At 45.1% G+C, this 24,592-nt stretch overlaps 2 protein-coding genes across 3 annotated transcripts; both read left to right on the forward strand.

The window, feature by feature from the left end:
- The first annotated feature begins 1,332 nt into the window (after window positions 1–1,332).
- med8 (mediator complex subunit 8) lies at window positions 1,333–4,916 on the forward strand. Of its 2 annotated transcripts, none has more exons than XM_061297856.1 (7): window positions 1,333–1,554; window positions 2,509–2,627; window positions 2,926–3,070; window positions 3,158–3,298; window positions 3,410–3,497; window positions 4,361–4,582; window positions 4,748–4,916. In XM_061297856.1, exons 1-7 carry the CDS (start codon window positions 1,549–1,551, stop codon window positions 4,813–4,815), a joined length of 789 nt encoding a protein of 262 aa, XP_061153840.1. In that variant the 5' UTR covers window positions 1,333–1,548; the 3' UTR covers window positions 4,816–4,916. The 2 variants fall into 2 exon arrangements, with proteins under 2 accessions (XP_061153840.1, XP_061153839.1); XM_061297855.1 differs by having other exon boundaries at window positions 1,336–1,554; window positions 2,506–2,627.
- Window positions 4,917–5,318: 402 nt separating this feature from the next.
- On the forward strand, window positions 5,319–11,833 carry LOC133167229 (glutamine synthetase-like). Its single transcript, XM_061297853.1, has 7 exons — window positions 5,319–5,531; window positions 8,202–8,383; window positions 9,333–9,494; window positions 9,690–9,836; window positions 9,898–10,025; window positions 10,592–10,791; window positions 11,113–11,833. The coding sequence occupies exons 2-7, from the start codon at window positions 8,218–8,220 to the stop codon at window positions 11,429–11,431; spliced, it is 1,122 nt and encodes a 373-aa protein (XP_061153837.1). The 5' UTR covers window positions 5,319–5,531; window positions 8,202–8,217; the 3' UTR covers window positions 11,432–11,833.
- Window positions 11,834–24,592: the final 12,759 nt, after the last annotated feature.

Here is a 24,592-nt window from a genome sequence, read left to right on the forward strand (position 1 = left end):
TACTGCAGTGATGATTTTGTTGTTGTATTCCATGTATTAGGTCACTCACTGTCCGGTTGATCGAGAAAACCGTTGGCCTGTTGTCACCGAACGGCCAATATACCCTGGTGACTCAACATGAGCCACGGGGGGAAGAAAGGACCGACAGTGTGCTGGTCGCTGCTTGCTAGAGTAACGGGTGATGACCTCATAAATGAGGTCATGAGAGGGAATAAAGGGAAATGTACTTTCGGCAGTTTGCAAACACATTTGATTAAGGCTGCGTTAGACACATATATTCATATTAATATAATTTTTAGTAGTAGTGTGGTCGCTTAATAAGTGGAAAGGAATGTGCAGGCTACATGAGTTTGTTTTCTTCAAAGTATTGTGGAACAGGAGGCCCAGAAAGGGAGCATATCTCAAGGCCGATGGGAACGCAAAAAACAACTCGTCTTTGTGGTCCAGACACCTGTGCTGAGCAGGGGAAACCCCAAACGAGGAGGAGATGACCATCGACCATCGACCAATCACCACCCAATCTTTTGCATGTTTGAATATTCATATTGTGTTTCTTTAAAACTGGGCAACCCGGAAGAATGTGTCGTCTTTTCTGGTCACGAAGGCACGAAGGTCCTTTTTGTGTTAAGGACCCACGACCCAGGCGCCTGTATTAGCTTGCTTTGTCAGGATTAAACAATTGGTAAATTCGGTCTGATTGATCTACTGGTCTTCTCTTTGACAGAACGAACTCGCAAAATTGTTAGGTGCGCCAGTGCGTGGATTAGAACATAGCAATTCTTGTGTTAAGTGTTGATCATAGTTTGGAGTCAGATCAATAGCTAAAATCCGTATCTTAACAGGTGCCATAGTTCTTTTTGAATTACTGACATCCATGAAGCATGTCCCATTTCAATAGAAAAGCCTTTATTTGAAAAAGGCTAAACCAAAAATGATCTATTGGTAGGTTGACGGCCTGGTTTGTAGTTGTATTCATATGTACACGGTCGGATAAGAGAAGACTTGTGGGTCATTTCTGTCGCGGCCCACATTGTAGTCATAGTTTCCTTCGGAGGTCCATTATGTCTGTCAACCCAAATAAATGTATGAACGCCTCATATTATAAATACACATCGTGTAAGCTACAAAACAAACTGACAAATATCTCATTTTCAAATCAGACTAGTAAAAACTGTTCAAATGTTTTAAAAAGATGATTTTTAAAAGTGAAGACAATTTGCAGTTTTAGTAATGACACATGAATTTGATGCACAATTTCTTTGCAGGCCACATAAAACAATGTGCTGGGCCGCATCTGGCCCCCGGTCCTTGGGTTTGACACATGTGATGTAGGGGTACACTTGCCTGTCTTGTGTGCCGACACCGTGAGTTCGATCCCCGCATATGATTGTGAGAATGTGTGTGACCGGAAAAAAAAGAGGCTCATTTCACTCTCCAAAAAAAAATTTCTATCGAATGGTCTCGACCGGAAATGGTTGTGTGCAGCGGGCAGCAACGTTCCGTGGTTGCTGACGAGTGCTGACCGGGCTGCTAGCTTGACGCTTTACGATGCAGGTGGGTGGACGCTGACTGGAAGCAAATCGTTCAACTTTTCGAGATGTTAGCCTGGCTCAGTTTTGCGCGTTAGGCATTTTCTCTGTACGCTTTGCGACCAGTCGTTTTGTGGTGTTAGCATTAGCCGCTAAATGCTAAGGCATCGCTGCAAAGACAAGAAAAAAGTAGCACCGATAAAAAAAATACGTACATAAATAACTTTCCAAGTACTGCCGCGACATGAAGACATAGCGTAGCTTGACAAAGTGTTGGGGAAAAAAAACTTCATGTTTTTGTCAGCGTGACTGTAAGATGGATGATCAGATAAGTGGAAGAACGAGTTTGATCATCTGAATCGGCTCCGAGATCTCGTTGAACTGAAATGGTCAAAAGCCTGCAATTTAAGCCTTCAACTGATATTGTCCAGTTTCCGTGGCTTACCACGGGAGTAGAAAATCAAGGCACTAGCTCAGTCAGGAGTGTCAACTCCCTTCCTCGGGGGCCGCATTCCTATATGTTTTCCAAGTTTCCCTCGTTAAACACACCTGATTCAAATGACCAGTTCATCCTCACGTTCTGCAGGAGCCTGATTAATTGAATCAGGTGTTTAACGAAGGAAACTTGGAAAACATGTAGGAATCCTGCCCCCAGGAAAGGAGTTTGACACCCCTGCGACTAGCTGTTTAGACTTTGGAAAACAGCGGTCAACGTTAATGCCAAATTTCCGATGGACCAATAACCGAATTGTCAATTTTAGGTTGGTGCATTTTCAGCACTGGAAGTTTGAAATAATCTTCTGCTTTTGATGAAAGTGATAGATAAATGTGTTTTTAAACCAATTCATTCTTTAGGTGACAAAATAAAGACCCAATGATGCAATGATACCAATGATGATCTTTTTTAAATAACGGTCAGTGGAACTGTGCCTTGATGTCCAATCTCTGATGGACTGTCCGTGCACTTCTGTTGCAGCAGCGTGAAGAGAAGCAGCTGGAAGCGTCGCTGGAGTCGCTCATCACGCAGGTGGCGCATGTAAAAAACGCCCTGCACTCTTTCATCTTCAAGCTGGAGAATGAGTATGAGCGACTCACCTGGTGAGAAGGCCACTTTTGTCCTCAGCTCAAATTGGAGTTCAGACGTGCGGGTGCTCCAATCTAGTTAGAAAGCAAATGGAGCAGCGAGGCTACGTCCATGTCCCAGCCTGTGGTCAAGTGTGGCCCACAAAAGCCAAAACCCCAACTGCTTGTTTTGTTTGCCCGTCTGTCATTTTCCGGGCTGCCTGCTGCCTTAGCGTTGAACAAGCCCGTGTGTGTGTGTGTGTGTGTGTGTGTGTGTGTGCGTGCGTGCGTGTGCGTGTGCATGTGCGTGCGTGTGCACGGGCACGCTCCTAAGGCCATCAGTGCTGGACAACTTTGCTCTGCTGTCGGGCCAGCTGAACACCATCAACAAGCTGCTAAAGAACGAGAAGACGCCGTCTTTCCGCAACCAGCTCATTATTCCGCTGCTGCTCTCTCAAGACCGCGACGACGACTTGGCGGTGAGAGGCCCCGCCCTCCGGGGGTAGACGCCAGGCAACACCAACTTTTCTTAGCCTGCTGGTTTCTTCTCTCCCTTCCTCCTTCAGAAAGTGACAGAGCACCGCGTGCCCGTCTTCAACCACGAGATCGTCCCCGACTATCTGCGTACTAAACCCGACCCTGAAGTGGAGGAGCAGGAGAAGCAGCTCAGCGTGGAGGCGGCACGTGTCGGGCCCGAAGTGGCGCAGGTGGCGCACACATGCATGCATATGCACGCACGACTTCGTTCTCCTTTTTCATCATCATCCTTCCCTCCTTCTTTCTCTCCTCCCTTACCTTCCCACTTCTTTGCCCCGCAGAAACAAATCCAGACTTTAAACAAGTTGTGTTCCAACCTGCTGGAGAAGCTCAGCAACCCGAGAGATGAGCGGGAAGCAGAAAGCGCCGGTGAGTCTTATTGTTGGCAACCTATCTTTTTCCTCACAAACCAATTCCCGCCATTCGGCTACTCCCTCGTCAGTAGGTCATCCAACGCATCTGGGGAGAAAAGAAGGTGGATGCACGGAGGGCAAAGAGGGAGGGAAGAAGAAAGAAATGTAAGGAGGGAATTCAAGAGAATTCAAGATTCAAGAGTTTTTTTATTCGCCATGTTTGAGCGTGCCAAACAAGGAATTTGACTTTGGTAAATCACACCCTCTGTTCAACATTTAGGTGACTAACTACACTCAGGACATGTGAAAAATGGCAAATATTCTCAAACATCCCCTGATGTTAAACTCCCAAAAGGGCAAGGAAAAACTCAAAACTCCAGCTAGGGGAAATGAGAAACCTTGAGAAGAGACCACAGATGGGAAGGTCCCTTATCCAGGATGACCAGGCTGCAATGGATGCAGAGAGGACACATAGTACAAACAGTGTAGACAAATTCAAAAAAGGTGTGGAGAGCAGGATGTTATTGCACAGTAATGACTCTGAGACTCTAAGAGTGGTGTGAGGATAGAACAATGGAAAGAGGGAAGCAAGGAAGGGAGCAAGGGTAGGAGGATCAAAGTGGAAGATGCAAGGAGTGGAGGATGGAAGGGAATGACAACAGGCAGGACATAAGCAAGAGTGGAGGGGTGGAAAGAGAAGGAAGCAGGGAAGGAATGGCAAGCATGTGTGCTGCAAATTTTTGCACTCTGATGGCTGCAGCAACACAGTGGGATGAAAGGTAGCAAGCAGGAAGGAAAGGAAAGAGGGAGGGTGCGAGGAAGGAAGGTGGCAAAACAAGGCTTTCGGCATTTTGTGACGCGGGCGTTTTTGTCCTTCAGCGCTCCGCCAGAACAAATGTTGGTTCAACCCGGCCGACACCAGCGCACTGGTGGGGGCAGTGGCCTTTGGCAAGGGTTTGTCCAAGTGCCGACCCCCCGGCGGCATGGGGGCTGCGGGCCCGCCTGGTGTCATGATGTCGGGCGGTCCTCCCAACTTGCAGCAGGTCACTATCGGGAGTGCCAGCCAGCTGGGAGCACCCCCACAGCAGCAAGGCCAGCCGGGTAAGTGACCTCGCTTGCAGTCTGGGGCAAACCGGGTTTTCATATGAGACGATGAGACAGACTGGGCTCGGCTTCCGAGCGGGACTCAGGCTTTCTAATGACTGGCCAAATGAGCGGCCGTCACGCGAGCTTCAATTGGAAAGGTTACCTCTCGTTTCTTATCAGGCAAGATGCCCGGGATCAAGACTAACATCAAGTCAGCTTCCGCCTCCATGCATCCTTACAACAGATGAAGCTCCGTCCATCTGCCTGTCCGTATGTCACCTCTCCCTGGCGTACGCCACCACGTGGAGCTGCGTCAAGACTCGTGCTTCATTAAATGAGGATAAAAGTCGTCTTATTTTGTCGTCTTCTTTGGGTGTTGTTGCAACGATGTATTTTGTTCCCCAAAAAAACTTTTTTACTTTTGAAAAACAAGCCTTACGAACGAACAGTAAGACTAAAAAAAAGGAAAGCGAAAGCAGATGCTATACTGCAGAAGCAAAAAAAAAAGATGCAGTCAGAAAGATACAAGTGGAGTAATGCTGCCATCTTGTGGCAGATGACGTCAGTCACTCAGGCCGTTGCACATTACACAAATAAGAAAAGCTGCCGATAAATGTGACATAAATGTGTGACGTCCAGGGTCCGCGCCACGACGTCACAAGAGCGTGCGTGTGTTCGCTGCAGCGAGGCCGAACTAAAGCTGGCGGTGACGTCAACATGGCTCGCTGCACTGGCCCACAGTCTGGCGTGCGCGTGACGTCACAGGACAGCAGTTCGAATGTTGTGTTGTAAATGTTTGGGATGATTCTCATCGGTATTTGGATGTCAAGAGCTTAATGGCCGTGTGGAGTACAAACGAGACACTTTGCAATTCAAGTCAAGTTGAAGCAGTTGGCTAATTAAGTGCAAGCTTGCACGTGCAGGACGTTAGCATCGCACGTGGACTTTTCCAGCAGCTTCATGGGTGAGCGCAATCAGCTTCTTATTTATTTGGTCATGCTGTATCGCTTGATGTTTAATCTCATTGTGCCCGTTGGCAAACAGCTTCGACCATGTCACCTCATAACTTAAATTGAGATGACATGAGAGTTCTCATAGAGTGGTGATCTCATATTGCCAACCACCTTGTGGATAAATTACTGACATCCCTCTTCCCATTTTTTCCTCTCAAAATAAAAGTCAAAGATTTTGTTTTCTTTTGTTTTGTTTTGCAACGAGCCACCGGACTTTCCTTCTCTAAGTTCTTGAGAAGAAAAGGCCGACATGGCGATTCGCCGTGACACCCGTTAGCGCAGTGGTCACCAAACTACGGCCCGCGGGCCGGATACGCCCCACGGGACCGTTTAATCCGGCCCGCCAACCCTGAACAAATTGTATTATTAAACTTTTTTGGGGGGGTCATTTTGCCTGCAATGACTGCGTTTCCCCAGTAGATGGGGAAGCGCTCGCCTGCGCATTTACTACCGGAAGCCGTGTCAGAAAGCTCGGTGCACACTCACAAGTGCGTGTACGTACTCAGTAGTACGGACATGGCGCACTTGCGCTCTATTTGTATCAGTCCTGAATTTAGAGCGTGGGATGTGACGACAGCATTCTTGTAATTCGCGCGCTGAGCTTTCAGATGCAGTTTTGTGCTAAAGCCACCCACAAACCTTCCCCTGGAATCCTTCCATTAAAATGAGTCGCCCAAGGAAAAGCAAGGTGGACACAGTGCCAGCTCAGTGGCCTAGTGGTAGAGTGTCCGCCCTGAGACTGGAAGGTTGTGGGTTCAAACCCTGGCCGGGTCATACCAAAGACTATAAAAATGGGACCCATTGCCTCCCTGCTTGGCACTCAGCATTAAGGGTTACATTTGGGGGGTTAGATCACCAAATGATTCCCGAGCGCGGCACCGCTGCTGCTCACTGCTATCCTCTCCCCCAGGGGATGGATCAAAATCACATGGGGATGGGTTAAATGCAGAGGACAAATTTCACCCAGATGTGTGTGTGACGATCATTGGGACCAAAAAAAAAAGAGAGTGGCCAATTTGGCTCGACGTACGCGACGTGACGTTTAGCCACATCGTTTAGCCACATCGTCAACGTCAACATCAACCCGTCACAGATCAAGGTAAACGGACCAACACCTCGGATCTCGCCTAAGAATTGCCACAACAAATTTTACTCCAGACTATGACGCACTAGCAAACTTTAACAAAAAAGACAGCGGTGTCTACAAGCCTACTGGAACCTACAAAAGGATTATAAGGAAGGAACACAAGAACTTTAAGAGACTGATCATATGTGTCAGAGAGATTCTGCTCTGACAACTGAGCTGAACTTTTATCTGTTAAGATTATGCATGGCACAACAGAAAGTTAATGTTCCATGGCTTTTTTTTCTATGAAAGAACCCAGAGAGAGTTATTTAGTTATTATTTATTTCCTGTTTTTTCTGTGAAGAACTCAGAGAGGGTTATTTAGTTATTAATTATTTCATTAATAGTGTTAATATTTGTTTCCTGACTTTTTTTCTGTAAAGAACCTGGAAAGGGTTATTAAATAACCGTTATTTGGTTATGTGTGGCTTTCTGGAAAACAATAAATTTTTTAAGCTCCCCTACGATCGTCACACTTTTTCTGTTACAAACTGATGCCGGCCCCCCATCAGAGAAGGGAAAAGTTATGTGGCCCTCACAGGAAAAGGTTTGGGGACCCCTGCGTTAGCGCGTCAAAGACGTGCGCAGACACGTTCCTATTTCGATCACGACACAAAACAACTTGACACGACGCACGCGAAGCTTATTGGTGAGTTGATTGACGGTTTGTGTTGGTCACGTGGAGCCAATCGGAGGTACAAAAACGAGCACATGCCGCAAACAGCGTAGGAAGGACGGATAGCCGAGGGATGCAGCAAGACTCACCTGCTCAGACCTCCAGGGGGCCCTATGCAAAAATATGTCAAAAGACCAGAGAGACAAAATTTGATTCAAGATTCAAGAATTTTTATTCGCCATGTCTGAGCATGCCAAACAAGAAATTTGACTTTGGTACATCACAGCCTCTTTTCAACATTTATGTGACTAACACCACTCAGGACATGCAAAAATTGACAAATATTCTCAAACATCCCCTGATTTTAAACTCCCAGGAGGGCAAGGAAAAACTCAAAAGTCCAACTAGGGTAAATGAGAAACCTTGAGAAGAGACCACAGATGGGAGGATCCCTCTTCCAGGATGACCAGGCTGCAATGGATGCAGAGTGGACACATAGTACACATATTACAGACAATTCAAAAAAGGCGTGGAGAGCAGGATGTTATTGCACATCAATGACTATGAGACTTTAAGAGCGGTGTGAGTTCATCAACTATGAAAAAAGAACACGACTTATAGTCTGAAAAATACGGTATATGGTTTTTTTTCACTTTATTGTGCATTTTATGGCTAATGCGACATATATTCCGGAGCGACTTTTAGTCTGAAAATACGGTATTAGTCTACTCTTCGATGACACGCTGCTGCAAGCCATACAGCGCTACTGGTCTAGACAAGTTACAAAACGTGGAGTTGCATAACGTGACATAATGATGACGTCACGCGAGGCCGGCCTATTTCTGCTAAATCGTCTGCTCCTCATCTTGCTTGGTGCAGGTTGCAAGTTGTGAGCATGTCGTTAGCAGAGAGCAGTAAGTTGAACAAGATAGTCAAGCAGCAGTACCTGGACCTCCCCCAGGGACACAAGGTCCAGGCTACCTACGTCTGGATCGATGGCTCCGGAGAAGGTCTGCGCTCCAAAACCCGGACCCTGGACTCGGAACTCAAAAGCGTCCAAGGTCAGTCAGCCTCAAACTTCATTTTCTGTGCGGAAGCTCACATGGGACGCCTTTGAAACACATACTCATTTTGGATGGCAACATGCCATGTGCACAAGAGTTTGACGTGCATGGGCACACACGTGATCCACCTTTGCATGCACTTATCCTTCCTCGTGCACTGTGCCTCATTTTGACTAATGGGCTGAAAATGCCAACAGAGTAATCAATAGATTCCTAAAAATTATGGTTGCTTGAAATGTCTGTAAAAGTGTTTGTAAAACACGAAATCGACTTGCACTTGAACTGATTTGTGTTCTATGCCATATTGGAATGTGTGATGACAATGTCAATGATATCAACAGGTAAGCCATTTTATTTCTCTTTGTATTTTTTGATAGAAATCTTTGTTACCAATGTGAACAAGCAACCAACCAGACAAAAGATGCAGATCAATTTACATGCAAAAAGGTTATGGCTTTATAAATTTGCAATGATTTGGCAAACATGTGCACACATGCCCTACTCATGTTATCAAGCCCAATTTGCAACAGTGTTGCAAAGTTTTAGGGACATTTGTCACAAGTGTGTAATGACATTGTTGCTGATGTGCATGCTACTCTGGTTCAATTTGGAGTCAACGTGCTTGGACTCGTGTCGTCAACTAGTAAGCGTTTAAATGTTACAACTCATTCAAAGTTGAGACATGATGTCATGATCATGACGTTTGCATTTGTGTTCACGCATCTTATAAAAATGAAACCAAACTGAGATCATGTCAAGTTTAATAACGGTGAGTCGGTGACATTTTAATGTTGTGATATTATGACTTTGAAATGTTGTGAACTTGTAAGTGCAATTGTGACCATACCATAACTGTAAATACGTAGATGTCATCGTGATTGCAGCTTTGCTGCGACAATGTCATGAGGTTACATGAAAATGACTGACATGTGCGCGTGTGTGTCAGATGTTCCCGAGTGGAACTTTGACGGTTCGAGCACGTTCCAGTCTGAAGGCTCCAACAGCGACATGTTCCTGATCCCGGTGGCCTTGTTCCGGGACCCTTTCAGGAAAGACCCCAACAAGTTGGTCCTGTGTGAGGTCCTCAAGCACAACAAACAACCTGCAGGTATGTTCGCAGACAAGCTACCCGACTGTTTTTCTTTACATCCGGCTAATTTGAAGAGGTCTGCTATGGACGTGAAAATGATTTGCACGTGTTTGTTAAATGTGGCATACTTTCCAGTGTCATTTTCTCATTTGTTGGGTGGGATATATGAAGGAAGCAGAAAGTATACGCCTTATCTGTGATCTTCCCCTTCAGAGACCAATCTTCGCGATCGGTGTCGTCGCATCATGAGCTTGGTGGAGAAGGAGCATCCCTGGTTTGGGATGGAGCAGGAGTACACGCTGCTGGGCACCAACAGACACCCGTTTGGATGGCCCCGCAATGGCTTCCCGGGACCCCAAGGTGGAGCGCCCGCCCATTCAAAGTGCTTTTGCAAGCGCTCATGTCTTTGCTAACTTCTCAGGTCCCTACTACTGTGGCATGGGAGCTGATAAAGCGTACGGACGCGATGCAGTGGAGGCTCACTACCGAGCCTGTTTGTACGCCGGTGTGAACATTTGTGGCACTAATGCTGAGGTCATGCCAGCGCAGGTACGCTGTGTGTGTGTGTGCGTGCGTGCGTGTGTGTGCGTGTGTGTGTTTGCTTGCGTGCATACGTGTGTGATGAGAATGTTGACACCAGCTAATGGGCCCAGCTCGCTTTCTACCTGGAGGTGGGCGCCAGGGTGTCGGGAGCATTAAGGCAGGGCTCTGGCATTTTTCATCTTTAGGGTTAGGTGTCACGTGCATTCAGGCGCAAGGCACCGGCATTTTTCATCTCTTTAGGCCAGGGTCTCAAATTACTTGGAATGCTCACGTTGATGCCAGAAGGTTCTCTTCCGGGTGCTTTGGGCTTTGATACACCACCTGGCCCACCTAGTGACATGAGTTGGTTTTCACTCTCATTCTTTGTGGCGGGGCTAGTGCCATCCCTGTGTGGATCAGTGTGGGCCTTTTTGCTCAGATTGCTGTACCTGTGATCTGACCCCAGATCAGTGCAGGAAGATGGATGAATTTTACAAACCCACTGAGCATTTTTTGAAATGATCCAATTTAAAATTGATACCAAACTGTTGAATGATCTCTCGAGTCACACTTGTGTTGTGCTGCATTTCCAGTGGGAGTTCCAGGTGGGACCGTGCGAGGGCATCACCATGGGCGACCATTTGTGGATGGCTCGCTATATCCTACATCAAGTGTGTGAAGACTTTGGCTTGATTGCATCCTTTGACCCCAAGCCCATCCCAGGAAGCTGGAACGGAGCAGGGTGCCACACCAACTTCAGCACCCAGGACATGAGGCAGGAGGGAGGACTCGAGTGAGTAACTCACACATTTTGGGACCACGACATTCCATTGGGACTAAGAACTTCTCTCGAGACTATAACTGTCGACTTAACACTTCTTTACAATGAGAATCTTCTTTCTTGGATCGACCACCTTCCCTTTGGACGCTAATCTCTCAGGACTAGTCCCTTTTGTCTTGATGATTTCCGGATTAGGCCATTCTATGGGGAGTAAAACCTTCCCTTTCCCAGAACCTTGACTTGGGGGTGAAACCTTTGCTGGTGACTGAGCCATTCTCCAACTTTTTCTCTTCATCCAGAATCTGTTTTCAAACAAAACGTTTTCTTTTCTAGGGTGATCGAGGCAGCCATCGAGCGTCTGGCCAAGCGCCACCACTACCACATCCGCGCCTACGACCCCAAAGGTGGTCTCGACAACGTCCGACGCCTGACCGGTCAACATGAGACCTCCAACATTGATGAGTTCTCTGCCAGCGTGGCCAACCGTGGTTGCAGCATCCGCATCCCGAGGGCCGTGGGCGACGACAAAAAAGGCTACTTTGAGGACCGCCGCCCGTCCGCCAACTGCGATCCGTACATCGTCACCGAGGCTCTGGTACGAACCTGCCTGTTGAAGGAGGAGGGAGACGAACCTGCACATTACACCCAATGATGTGACGACGCCCTTGCTCGTTATGACCTTTTCTACTTTTTTCCCCTTTGACATTTTCATTGGCTTTTGCTCTTTAATCAACTTGACATTTTCTCCCGGAAGCTCATGTTGATTTTAGGACACGTGACCAGTTTTCTAAATTAGCATTGCATAGCATAATAGAAACTTCTTTCTTGGGACCAGAACCTTCTGTGGGACTACAGCAGTTGACTAGCACTTTTCCCGCAACCTCTCGAGATGACAACTTCCACTATGACTAAAACCTTGACTTGGCTTCACAAGCGGCTACGTTTGGAACTAGAAACCTTTCAGGATACAAACTTCCTCTAGCACCCTCGTGTGACCTACATGGGACTTGCAGTGTTTGCATATCTAAATTAAAATGTTCTTTTGCCATTTAAAGCCTTTTCTGAGTCTTGCTTTAGTCCTCAAGTTTGAGGTTCCACAAAAAAAATATTTAATATATATAATATTTCAATCAAAGTCACAGTTGTGCTGGACTTGTTTCTTTTCACAAGAAGCTCCTGATGTTTTTAGCTGAACGCAATCCTGCTTCTGATTACGAAAAAACAGGAAAGGAAACAGCAAGGTGTACCATAATTTTCGGACTAGAAGTCGCACCGGAGTATAAGTCGCACCAGCCATAAAATGCCCAAAAAAGCGAAAAAACCCATATATAAGTCGCTCCGGAGTATAAGTCGCATTTTGGGGGGCAATTTATTCGACAAAATCCAACACCAAGAACAGTCATGAACGAGCAACAACAGGCTAAACGCTAGGCGTGACATAAACACAAACTAAGAGCTGAGAACGGCCCTGACGTAAAATTCAGAGTTATTCAAAAAACTATTACATAAATAACACGTTAATAAAACCATCTGCGTCACTCCAATTCATTAAATCCATTAATCGCCCTTTGTCAATAATGCGTGCGCGCCGCTGACGGCTCTTGCACTTCAAAATATTCCACAGGCCCATATAACGATATATAAATTATATATCAAATAACTATTATATAATGTTATCAAACCATCTGTGCACTCTAAATCAGTAAATCCATCGATCAAATCCCTCGTCCTTTGTCAACATCGCCGTGCGTGCGCCCTGACGTCAGCCTCGTCGTTATTCCACAGATCTACTATATAACTATATTGTAGTGTTAACAAAGTTCAAGGAAAGACGTGGGTTTGGTAAAAGGCTCTTTATTTAACAAAACAAACTTACAGGCGTGTGGCGGCGTGGACTTCCAGCCACGGAAGTGGAAGAGAGCTCCATAGAATAGGACCGGGCGTGCGTAAAAGCCATGACCGAGCCCCATCCACCGTCCTCGGACAGCCACCCGGCTGAGCGCCGGCCCTCGACTTCCATCCACGGAGGTGAAAGACAGGTCGGTAGAGTATTCTATGGAGCTCTCTTCCACTTCCGTGTACCGTTTTTTTCCGTGTATAGTGCGCAAAATTTAACTAATTTATTGTCCTAAAATCTGGGGTGCGCATTATACATGGGTACAAAAAATCTTTTAATTTTTTTTTAAATTTTTTTATTTTTTATTTTTTTAAGTCCCAATGATCGTCACACACGCAGGGAAGCAATGGGTCCCATTTTTATAGTCTTTGGTATGGTCTTAACGAGGCTGGATGTAATTTTTTTTGTTGGCGTTGATTTCTCCGACTGCCCGTAAACGCACCACCGCGCACGGGAAAGAGGCGGCTCTGTATGGGAGAGACGTTGAAGAGGAATAAAAACACCCTTGGAAACCAAAACTTGCCCCTCGTCGTGACTCGGAGCCGCAACAAATGTTTCGGATTTGTGTAGGGTACATTGTGAGACAGCAAACGAGCAGGTGATCGAGCAAGCCTTGTCTGATACGAGAGCATTGCGGTCGCATGGAGCGTGTTTGAAGTGAACAGCAGAGAAGAAAGGAACAAGGCAAAGTGTTGTGAAATAAAATATTACCTGTAATACGGATTTAGGTAGAAAACTGAACTCTCGCTCTTTATATAGCTGACGTGTCTTGCGCATCCGTTCTGCGCATCTGTAATGGCGGCCTCCGTATGATATCCGGTTTGCGTGTGTGCGAGAGCGAGAGAGAGCGAGGGAGAGAGCGCGAGAGAGAACGCTCAACCGTAGCGCGCCGCCGACCGCCCAACTGCACCGCGCTGGTCGATTAGTGTGACAGAGCCGTCGCTGAAATTTAGAAGATATTTTTAAAGTCCTGATGTACTTTCTAAAATTTAAGTGGACCTCAGTGCGCACTGCGCAGGGAGCTTAATTTGGTGCGGTCGCGCAACCGCAGCGCGCCGGGCGCTCACTGTCGCATTGCTTAAAGAGCGCCTTTGTGTTTTAGTCTTAACACCAAAGGAACAAGGCAAAGTGTTGTGAAATAAAATATTACCTGTAATACGCATTTTTTTATTTGCTGATTGAAACTGCTAATTAAACTGAATTGAAACTAATAGGAAGAAAACAACTCTCGCTCTTTATATAGCTGACGTGTCTTGCGCATCCGTTCTGTGCATTTTATTTCACAACACTTTGCCTTGTTCCTTTCTTCTCTGCTGTTCACTTCAAACACGCTCCATGCGACCGCAATGCTCTCGTATCAGACAAGGCTTGCTCGATCACCTGCTCGTTTGCTGTCTCACAATGTACCCTACACAAATCCGAAACATTTGTTGCGGCTCCGAGTCACGACGAGGGGCAAGTTTTGGTTTCCAAGGGTGTTTTTATTCCTCTTCAACGTCTCTCCCATACAGAGCCGCCTCTTTCCCGTGCGCGGTGGTGCGTTTACGGGCCGTCGGAGAAATCAACGCCAACAAAAAAAATTACATCCAGCCTAGTTAAGACCATACCAAAGACTATAAAAATGGGACCCATTGCCTCCCTGCGTGTGTGACGATCATTGGGACTTTAAAAAAAAAAAAAAAAAAAAAAATTAATTAAAAAAATAATTAATTAAAAATTCATAAAAATTGGGTGCGTATTATACATGGGTACAAGCTTTTTCCCAGCATCAGCATGCCATTTTTAGGGGTGCGTACTATACATGGGGGCGCACTATACACGGAAAAAAACGGTAAGTTTGTTTTGTTAAATAAAGAGCCGTTTACCAAACCCACATCTTTCCTTGAACTTTGTTAACGCTACAATATAGTTATATAGTAGATCTGTGGAATAACGACGAGGCAGCGCGACGCTGCGTTAGCAGCGCGGCGGTTGTTTACATAAAGGACAAAGACTGACTCGACGAGCTGCTGCTGACGCGACGTTGCGCTGCTGTCGTCACTTGAAATTCAAACTACAGTAATCCCTTGCTACATTGCGGTTCATTTATCGTGGTTTCACTTTTTTTTTCTTTGAAAATTTTTGAAAAAAAAAACATATATAAGTCGCTCCTGAGTATAAGTCGCCCCCCCCACCCAAACTATGAAAAAAAACGCGATTTATAGTCCGAAAATTACGGTACATATTCTGTTAGGTTAGACCAGGGGTGGGCAAACTTTTGGACTCGCGGGCCGAACTGGGTTCTAAATTTGGACCGGAGGGCCGGACAAGGAGCAGATGGACGTAGGCGTTGTGTGAAGTCATATAAGCGACCTGTAAAGGTCATTGCATAAAAGATCTTGGCCTTTAGTAGGTAGTAAAGCATGGATATTCCAAACAATTTTTTTTGAAAACAAATGCATTTATTAACAGCATTAAAAAAATAAAATAATTCACTAAAAAACTGCTATCAGTGATTCTCATAAAATACGACACTGTTATTATGAATAACAATCTCCATCACTTCAGTGCCTGCAGGTCAGATTAATGAAAGATGTTTATCTTATGAGATCACATCAAACGGCAAACATTCTGACCAAATATATCATATTGAAGAATCGGTGAAAGCATACATCCAAATAAAGTAATCAAAACAGCAACAAGGTGAGGGGTATCTGAAAATCAGAGCAGAGTTTTAACTCGCAAACACCTGGTAACAGAGGTGAGGAAACGGGAAACACCTCCTTAAAGTAAGCCTTAAGAACTTTACAGGTTAAGATTAGTCGCAAATAGGTGGTGCATCAATGTCCTTGAGCATCCTGCATTGTTTGAAAATGAGAATGGTCGCTAGTTTCAATCCCTGCTATGTGTACAAATCATATTCAAAATGCATTTTTTTACAATAAACTTGAGAGCCTCCCGTTCATTTTCAGTGGGAACAGTGTTGTTGGTCTCCCTTTTTTGCTAGTGCGTCATAGTCTGGAGTAAAATTTGTTGTGGCAATTCTTAGGCGAGATCCGAGGTGTTGGTCCGTTTACCTTGATCTGTGACGGGTTGATGTTGACGTTCATGTGGCTGAACGTCACGTCGCGTCCGTCGAGCCAAATTGGCCACTCTTTTTTAACATTCGGCACTCACTTCTTTTTTTCGGGCCACTCATTTTAATGGAAGGATTCCAGGGGAAGGTTTGTGGGTGGCTTTAGCGCAAAACTGCATCTGAAAGCTCAGTGCGCGAATTATAAGAATGCTGTCGTCACAGCCCACGCTCTAAATTCGGGACTGATACAAATAGAGCGCGAGTGCGCCATGTACGTACACGCACTTGTGAGTGTGCACCGAGCTTTCTGACACGGCTTCCGGTAATAAATGCGCAGGCGAGCGCTTCGCCATCTACTGGGAAAACGCAGTCATTGCAGGCAAAATGACCAAAAAAAAAAAGTTTAATAATACAATTTGTTCAGGGTTGGCGGGCCGGATTAAACGGTCCCGTGGGCCGGATGTGGCCCGCGGGCCGTAGTTTGCCCACCCCTGGGTTAGACAATCTCATTGTCATCTTCATATGTGTGCAAATCTTCTCATTATTTTACATAAATATAACTGCTCAATCAGAACACAGATACAGCACACAGAACTGCGTCCAATACACACACATGTGCACGCGCACACACACAGATGCGGGCGTGACTCCCCCACACTCATAGATACCAAATGGTCAGGTGACACTTTCCCGCCTTTTCTGGGCAGTATGGAGAGGGAGGGCATTGTTTCATCTGACTACCATTAAGCAACCCAAGATCTTGCCAATAAAGAACCGACTGTTACTCCACATCTTTGTTTTTCCTGGCTCAACAACATCATCCACAACACGCAAAGGAAGAAAGCTAGCGAATCCTTATTCGCATGGAAACAAGGAAGGAAGGAAACTTGGAAGAAAGGTCACAAAGTAAAAAAAAAGGAAGCAAAGAAGTAACTATCTTAATACTCAGTTTTATCAGCTAAGCAAATCAAGAACATGTTCTCATATGCCTTGCGCAGGGACATAACACTTGGCTCGGTCAGAGATGGGTTTGAACCACCGACGCCCTGGCCACTGATCAACTCACTCACGGCCGCTGGATCTGAGTTCCTCAAATGCGAGAATGAAATGTGTCACTAATGTCATTCGATCACTCGTTTTGACACATCAAAAATGTGAGTGAATGAAGATGCTAAACGTGCTAACAAGATGGGCCAAGACGAGGACAAGGCCACGCGGGGACATGTAGTTAGATAAGAATAGCCTACACACGCTCAGGCCTGTTCCCAATTAGCAGTGTTTGCTCCAATCCAAAGAATGCCAAGCCACCACCGCAGCAGCGCAACACGCCTCCTCGTTTACGAGCACATCCACATGCGGGAACTGATTTGGGAGGCAATCGAAGCAAAGAGCAAATTCAGACAAATACTGTGTCTTCTTTTCAATTACTTCAAAACGTGGGATTTGGGGAAGGTGTGAATTTTTGCGACGTGGACGATATTTTGTGCTGTGTTAAGAAATGTTGAAAATGGAAAGGGTTTTTTTACAGGGAAAAACGCCTAGCAAAATGACTGTCTGTCCTCTATACAGTCATTTTGCTCGGCACAATAAGAAACTCAAATTGATTGGAATTTCTATTCTCCATGCGCTGAGCTAACTCAGCGCATGGAGTACAGAAATATAAAGCTTCTAAGACTCAAAGTAGTGAATGAGATGAAAAATCAGTGCCGCGGTTTAGGGCTGCAGCTATCAAATATTTTAGGAATCGAATATTCTACCGAATATTCCATCGATCAATCGAATAATCGTATAAATCGTAATTTTACTTGGTTAAAGAGCAGTTGTAAAAATACAAGAGAAAACAAGACATTTCACTTAATAATGAACAACCAATTGGTTTCCTTTTATAGAAAATCAACATTTTTATTTCTTAAACACATTTTGTGCATCGAAGAAAATCATATTTCCTATATTAGGATGCAGAATCCATGGACAGGAACTTGGAATAATGTAAATTTGGCCATACGATGATTTACTGAAAAAGATGAGAAAGAATAATTACTGTATTTTCCGGACTATAAGTTTTTTTCAGTTTGCCCGGGGGTGCGACTTATAATCAGGAGTGACTTATATGTGGATTTATTAAAAAAATATTACTTGATCATTAACACATGACTTACTTACTAGTATACAGTAATCCCTCGCTACATTGCGGTTCATTTACCGCGGCTTCAGTTCATCGCGGATTCCCCCCCCCCAAAAAATCAAAGATTTAAAATAGAAATTCTAAACTGAGGAATAATGGCACGATAGTTGCCCGCACGCCAGCAGAAGGCAGGGAGTACCCACACAATTGCAGCACGTACACTTGCACCTTATTATAAAAAAGTTGTTATAATAAGAGTTCGAAAAACATATTGACAGTATTGTACCTTGTTGTAAAACCATTGTTATAATAATAAGAGCTCTAAAAACATATTTACAGTATATACACTAAAAAAGTTATAATAAAAAAGTTGTTATAATAATAAAAGAGTTCTAAAAACATATTTACAGTATGCATACATAAGCTACATCTACAAATGTAACATACACACATTTATATTTATATTATAAATAAATATTATATTTATATTACTTACACATTATTTCATTTGTCATTTATACTATTAATATATATTAATATTATTATTATTTTTTAAATGAAGACAAATTGTAATTTTAATATTGACACTTGAAGTTGATGTACAATTTATCTTCGTTGGCCATATAAAATAATATGGCGTGCCGTATCTGGCCCCCGGGACTTGAGTTTGACACCCATGGGCTAGAGAAACGTTCCCGAATGAACCGCCAATGATGTTTCCCGGCAGTATCGACGGTTTCTGGAGATCAAACGCCCGGTGTGCTCGCACGCCAAACACAAAGCTGCAACGCGGCCCCTTTTTGCTGAGACTGGGTCTCGTTCAAGATGTCAAGGACTTTGGAAAAAAAATCACGTTGGATGTCTTCTGCAGTTACACAATACACTTAGCCACACTTATGTAAGTTTGCACAACAAAGTTGTGTAAGTGCTAAGCTTTTTTTTCCTCTTGATGTTTGTAATGATTGCAATACGATCCTTCTGGGGACCATCATTCTGCTGGGTGACTTCAATGCTCACGTGGACAATGATAGTGAGACCTGGAAGGGCGTGATTGGGAGGAACGCCCCCCCCCCCCATCTGAACCCGAGCGGTGTTCTATTATTGGACTTCTGTGGTCGACACGGATTGTCCATGTTCAAGCAAAAGGGTGTCCATGTGTGCACTTGGCACCAGGACACACTAGGCCGCAGTTCGATGATCGACTTTGTAGTCGTCTCATTGGCTTTGCAGCCGCATGTTTTGGACACTCGGGTGAAGCGAGGGTCAGAGCTGTCAAGTGATCACCACCTGGTGGTGGGTTGGCTCCAATGGTGGGGGAAGATGCAGGTCTGACCTGGCAGACCCAAATGTACTGTGAGGGTGTGCTGGGAGCGTATGGCAGAATCCCCTGTCAGAAAGAGCTTCAACTCCCACCGCGAGCGGGGGACAATGAGTCTGTGTGGACCGTGTTTCGTGCTCCATTGTTGAGGCAGTCGACCGCAGCTGTGGCCATAAGGAGGTCGGTGCCTGTCGTGGCGGCAACCCCCGAACCCGTTGGTCGACACCTGTGGTAAGGGATGCTGTCCCTGAGAGCTGAAAGAGTCCTATCGGGCCATTTTGGCCGAGAGGTACCGGATGGCCAAGCGAAACGCGGCTTTGGCGGTTGCTGAGGCAAAAACCCGTGCGTGGGAGGAGTTTGGCGAGGCCATAGAGAATGACTTCCGGACGGCTTCGAGGAAATTCTGGTCCACCATCCGGCATCTCAGGAGGGGGGAAGCAGTGCACCGTCAACACTGTTTACAGTGGAGATGGCGTGCTGCTGACCGCGACTCGGGATGACGTGAGTCGGTGGGGAGAATGCTTCGAAGACCTCCTCAATTCCACCGACACACCTTCCATTGTGAAAGCAGAACTGGAGACTTCGAGGTGGACTCTCCAATCTCTGTGGTTGAAGTCACAGAGGTAGTTAAAAAACTCCTCGGAGGCAAGGTCCCGGTGGTGGACGAGATCCGCCCGTAGTTTTAAAGGCTCTGGATGTTGTGGGGCCGTCCTGGCTGACACGCCTCTACAACATTGCATGCACATCGGGGACGGTGCCTCTGGATTGGCAGACTGGGGTGGTGGTCCCTCTTTTTAAGAAGGGGGACCGGAGGGTGTGTTCCAACTACAGAGAAATCACACTCCTCAGCCTCCCTGGTAAGGTCTATTCAGGGCTGCTGGAGAGAAGGGTCCGTCGGGAGGTCGAATCTCGGGTTCAGAAGGAACAGTGGGGTTTTCGTGCTGGCCGTGGAACAGTGGACCAGCTCTATACCCTCGGTAGGATCCTCGAGGGTACATGGGAGGTTGCTCAACCAGTCCACATGTGTTTTGTGGACTTGGAGAAGGCGTTCGACCGTGTCCCTTGGGAAATTCTGTGGAGGGTGCTTCAGGAGTACGGGGCGCCGAACCAACTGATAAGGGCGGTTCGGTCCCTGTATCATTGATGCCAGAGTTTGGTCCGCATTTCCGGCAGTAAGTTGGATTCGTTCCCAGTGAGGGTTGGACTCCGCCAAGGCTGCCGTTTGTCACTGATTCCGTTCATAACTTTTATGGACAGAATTTCTAGGCGCAGCCGAGGCGTTGAAGGTGTCCGGTTTGGGGACCTCAGGATTGCATCTTTGCTTTTTGCAGAAGACGTGGTACTGTTGGCTTCTTCAAGCCGTGATCTCCAGCTCTTAGTGGAGCAATTCGCAGCCGAGTGTGAAATGGTGGGGATGAAGGTCAGCACCTCCAAATCTGAGTCCATGGTTCTCAGTCGGAAAAGGATCTGGGATGAGATCTTGCCCCAAGTATCTTGGGGTCTTGTTCACAAGTGAGGGCAGGATGGAGCGCGAGATCGACAGGCGGATCGGTGCAGCGTCGGCCGTGATGTGGACTCTGTACCGGTCCATCGTCGTGAAGAGAGAGCTGAGCCATTAGGCAAAGCTCTCAATTTACTAGTCAATCTACGCCCCTACCCTCACCTATGAAAGAACAAGCTCACGGATACGAGTGGCCGAAATGAGTTTCCTCCACAGCGTGTCCGGGCTCTCCCTTAGAGATAGGATGAGAAGCTCGGTCATCCAGGAGGGACTCTTCCACGTTGAGAGGAGCTGGCCAGATGAGGTGGCTTGGGCATCTCATCAAGATGCCTCCTGGATGCCTTTCCAGGGAATTGTTCCGGGCATGTCTCACAGTCAGGAGACCTTGTGGATGCGCTGGAGAGGTTCCTGTTCAAGATGACACGTTGGATGCCTTCTGCAGTTACACAACACACTTATGTCACACACTTATGTAAGTTTGGACAACAATGTTGTATAAATGCTATGCTTTTTTTTCTTCTTGATGTGCGTAATGAATGCAATTTGTCATTGTTGTTGTGAAATATGAGCCCGTTGTGTTTCTCCAGTGACTTTTTCACTGGACTGAATTGTGCCGACAGAGACATCTGGTGGACGTTTGCACTCATCACGCCACATACGCAACTTATGTATTGATTACTTGTATGTATATTGTGTACTATGTCTTGTCACCGTGGGATAGTGGGAACGTAATTTCGATTTCTTTGGGTGTCTTGGCATGTTAAGAAATTGACAATAAAGCAGACTTTGACTTTTTTGACTTTGACTACGGGAAAAAAACAAATTAAATTGTTTTTATTATAAAGTCATTTTCCTTTTAATTTCAATAGTTTTGTATCATTTTGAACCAAAATCACTGAATTTTTATAGTTATTTAAACACCAAAGACGATCCCCTCGGAGGAGCCAACTTCCTGCCTTGCCCTCTCTGAGGATTGCGTAATCACGCGGCTGCCTATGGACGAGCTTTGCAGTTAGATTGAACGGCGGTCTGTCTCTATGTCGCTGTTTAAGTGTTCAAACACTATGGTTATATTAACTAATTTCCGTAGTTAAGCTGATGTATATAATATCTAGTGTTTTTGTCATCTGTAACGTCAAGTTTCTTTAGATGAACAAAACGTCTTTGAAAAGAGACCTTACGGAGACAACGAAAAAAAGGTTCTCCAGCCTTATGGCAGGGGGTGCTCGTGATACAGGTGTTGTACTCGATTTGGTTCCCCCGTGAGATTTTGTTCCCCCTGCCGCGGGAGCGCGCACGCCTTGTTTGGAAAGCGAAAAACCGATGCCGCACGGCGTCAGCACTATTTTGTTTTCAATAAAAACATGAAGAACTCACGTTTGCGTCAGTCAATTTTAATTTTTAGAAAGGATTATTCTCGTTTGGTGTCTTTAAATTCATCCGCGTTCTGCCGTTGAAGCGGGGTGCATTCAAAGACCAGTCATACAGCGGGAACACTCACTCACTTCACCAAAAAGCAACGATATCATTACGTGAGCTCTGCAGAAACTTCGATGCAAAGAAACTCCTCTTTTTGGGTACCATTACATGCTACAAGGAGTATATATTACAAAGGAAACTTTATACTTAATTGTGATCATCATTCATCCATCCATTTTATTACTCAGGTATTTTCAAAGCAAATTAATATTGTTGCATTTATTAATTTGCTTTAAAATGAAAATCGGTTCAGGGTGTCCCCCGCCTACTCCCCGATGACAGCTGGGATAGGCTCCAGCACTCCCGCGACCCCCGTGGGGATTGGTCAAACAATCATATAACATACATAAAAAATAATAACTTTAAACTTTATTAAGAAAAAAAATTGTTTCTTTAAGCAAGCTTCAAATATTTATCATTTAATCTCTGTACATGTACACAAAAAAGAGCCTTCCGTTGGAGGCTCCCCGACACATACAAGATGGAACCACCTGCAACACTCGTCACACTGAATCTGGTAAACAAAGAAATAAGCAAGATTATATAATGCAGCACATACATTTTAAAATATTACACGTTAGGAAGTTATAAACCTCAAAATGCGCACTGTTGAAAACATAGAACAGACAATAATTTACAATGAATGTGTAATTCAATATATTTCTTAATCATCACATGCACTAGTTAACAAGACCCATCTGTTGTCTGTGTCATGTGTAGCTTCCCCACAAAAAAGCACAAGTTAGATAAATCATCTGTGAAAACAAAGACAGAAGGATTGCTATAGTACTTCCCTGTGTAAAACTTAACTGAGTTGTACCGTTTTTTTCCATGTATAATGCGCAAAATTTAACTAATTTATTGTCTTAAAATCTGGGGTGCGCATTATACATGGGTACATTTTTTTTAATTTTTTTTTTTTTTTGAAGAAGAAGAAAATCATGGTACAACAATTTTTGAAGAAAATCTTGTCACGGATGGAGTGTGGAAAGGACCAGGGCGACCAAGTGCAGCTTGGACCAGGGTTCATTGGAGGAACTCAAAACACAGACTTGGTAAACTAACATAACTCTCTAACAAAACCAACAACAGGACTGACCGACAAAGACGTGGAACAAAAAGACAGGGTGACATTACCAAAGACAGGAACAGAAACCTGTGTTAGTGGCAAATATTGTTTGGTTTTTAATCCCCATCGCGGACTGGACGTCATACGGAGGCAGTATCACTGCGCATGCGTACTATGGATCCGATGCGAATAGTCCTCTTCTCTTCTTGACTGACAATGAATGTGATAGTTTAATACAATCAGTAAATAACAAAATGCGTATTACAGGTAATATTTTATTTCACAACACTTTGCCTTGTTCCTTTCGTCTCTGCTGTTCACTTCAAACACGCTCCATACGAACGCAATGCTCTCATATCAGACGCTTGCTCGATCACCTGCTCGTTTGCTGTCACAATGTACCCTACACAAATCCGAAACATTTGTTGCGGCTCCGAGTCACGACGAGGGGCAAGTTTTGGTTTCCAAGGGTGTTTTTATTCCTCTTCAACTTCTCTCCCATACAGAGCCGCCTTTTTCACATGTCCGCACGCCTTTTTCACATGTCCGCACTTTTCATTTTAACCTAACTGATCGCGATGGTGCCTTTACGGGCAGTCGGAGAAATCAACGCCAACAAAAAAAATACATCCAGCCTAGTTAAGACCATACCAAAGACTATAAAAATGGGACCCATTGCCTCCCTGCTTGGCACTCAGCATTAAGGGTTGGAATTGGGGGGTTAGATCACCAAATGATTCCCGAGCGCGGCGCCGCACCCAGATGCGTGTGTGACGATCATTGGGACTTAAAAAAAAAGAAAAAAAAGAAATTTGGGTGCGTAATATACATGGGTACAGGCTTTTTTCCAGCATTGACATGCCATTTTTAGGGTGCGCATTATACATGGGGGCGCATTATACATGGAAAAAAAAAAACGTTAATTTTTCCTGCAGCACATGCTTGAGGGAATGACGCACCACTTGACTATACTACTGTATGATGCTATAAATTTAACTTCCATAATATTAACTTCTATTTCATTGCATTGATGAATAATGAAGAAATTTGTTTTAATGTCATTTTTACTTTGAGGATTTGAAAAAAACAACAATGGAACGTGCACAATAGGCTTCTTCAGAACTCCCCATGGAAATAAAATCCCCCCCTTTATTTGTGCAACAGAGTGCAATAAAACAGCAGCCCTTTAAAAAGGCAATGAATATAAAATAATACAGTTTTAACTTAATGTCTGTGCATTATCCCCTTCCCTTTGGTTTTGTGCAAAGGCCAAGTAAGTCAGTGCAAGAAAGAAATGCAGCATCATCCTCTTTTGACACGCACAATACAACGCAGCCATTCTCGGATCAACTAAACACGGTAAAATTTC

The sequence above is a fragment of the Syngnathus typhle genome, linkage group LG14 (assembly GCF_033458585.1).
Source record: "Syngnathus typhle isolate RoL2023-S1 ecotype Sweden linkage group LG14, RoL_Styp_1.0, whole genome shotgun sequence".
In the NCBI taxonomy this organism is placed as follows: domain Eukaryota; kingdom Metazoa; phylum Chordata; class Actinopteri; order Syngnathiformes; family Syngnathidae; genus Syngnathus; species Syngnathus typhle.

Bases quoted from the DNA above. Each gene is read 5' to 3' on its own strand.
- med8 (XM_061297855.1), top strand. The intron at 2,628-2,925 runs GTGAGAAGGCCA...CACGCTCCTAAG, and splicing joins GAGTATGAGCGACTCACCTG to GCCATCAGTGCTGGACAACT. The intron at 4,583-4,747 runs GTAAGTGACCTC...GTTTCTTATCAG, and splicing joins ACAGCAGCAAGGCCAGCCGG to GCAAGATGCCCGGGATCAAG.
- LOC133167229 (XM_061297853.1), top strand. From the start codon at position 8,218: ATGTCGTTAGCAGAGAGCAGTAAGTTGAACAAGATAGTCAAGCAGCAG. The intron at 10,026-10,591 runs GTACGCTGTGTG...CTGCATTTCCAG, and splicing joins CTGAGGTCATGCCAGCGCAG to TGGGAGTTCCAGGTGGGACC. The intron at 10,792-11,112 runs GTGAGTAACTCA...TTTCTTTTCTAG, and splicing joins AGGCAGGAGGGAGGACTCGA to GGTGATCGAGGCAGCCATCG.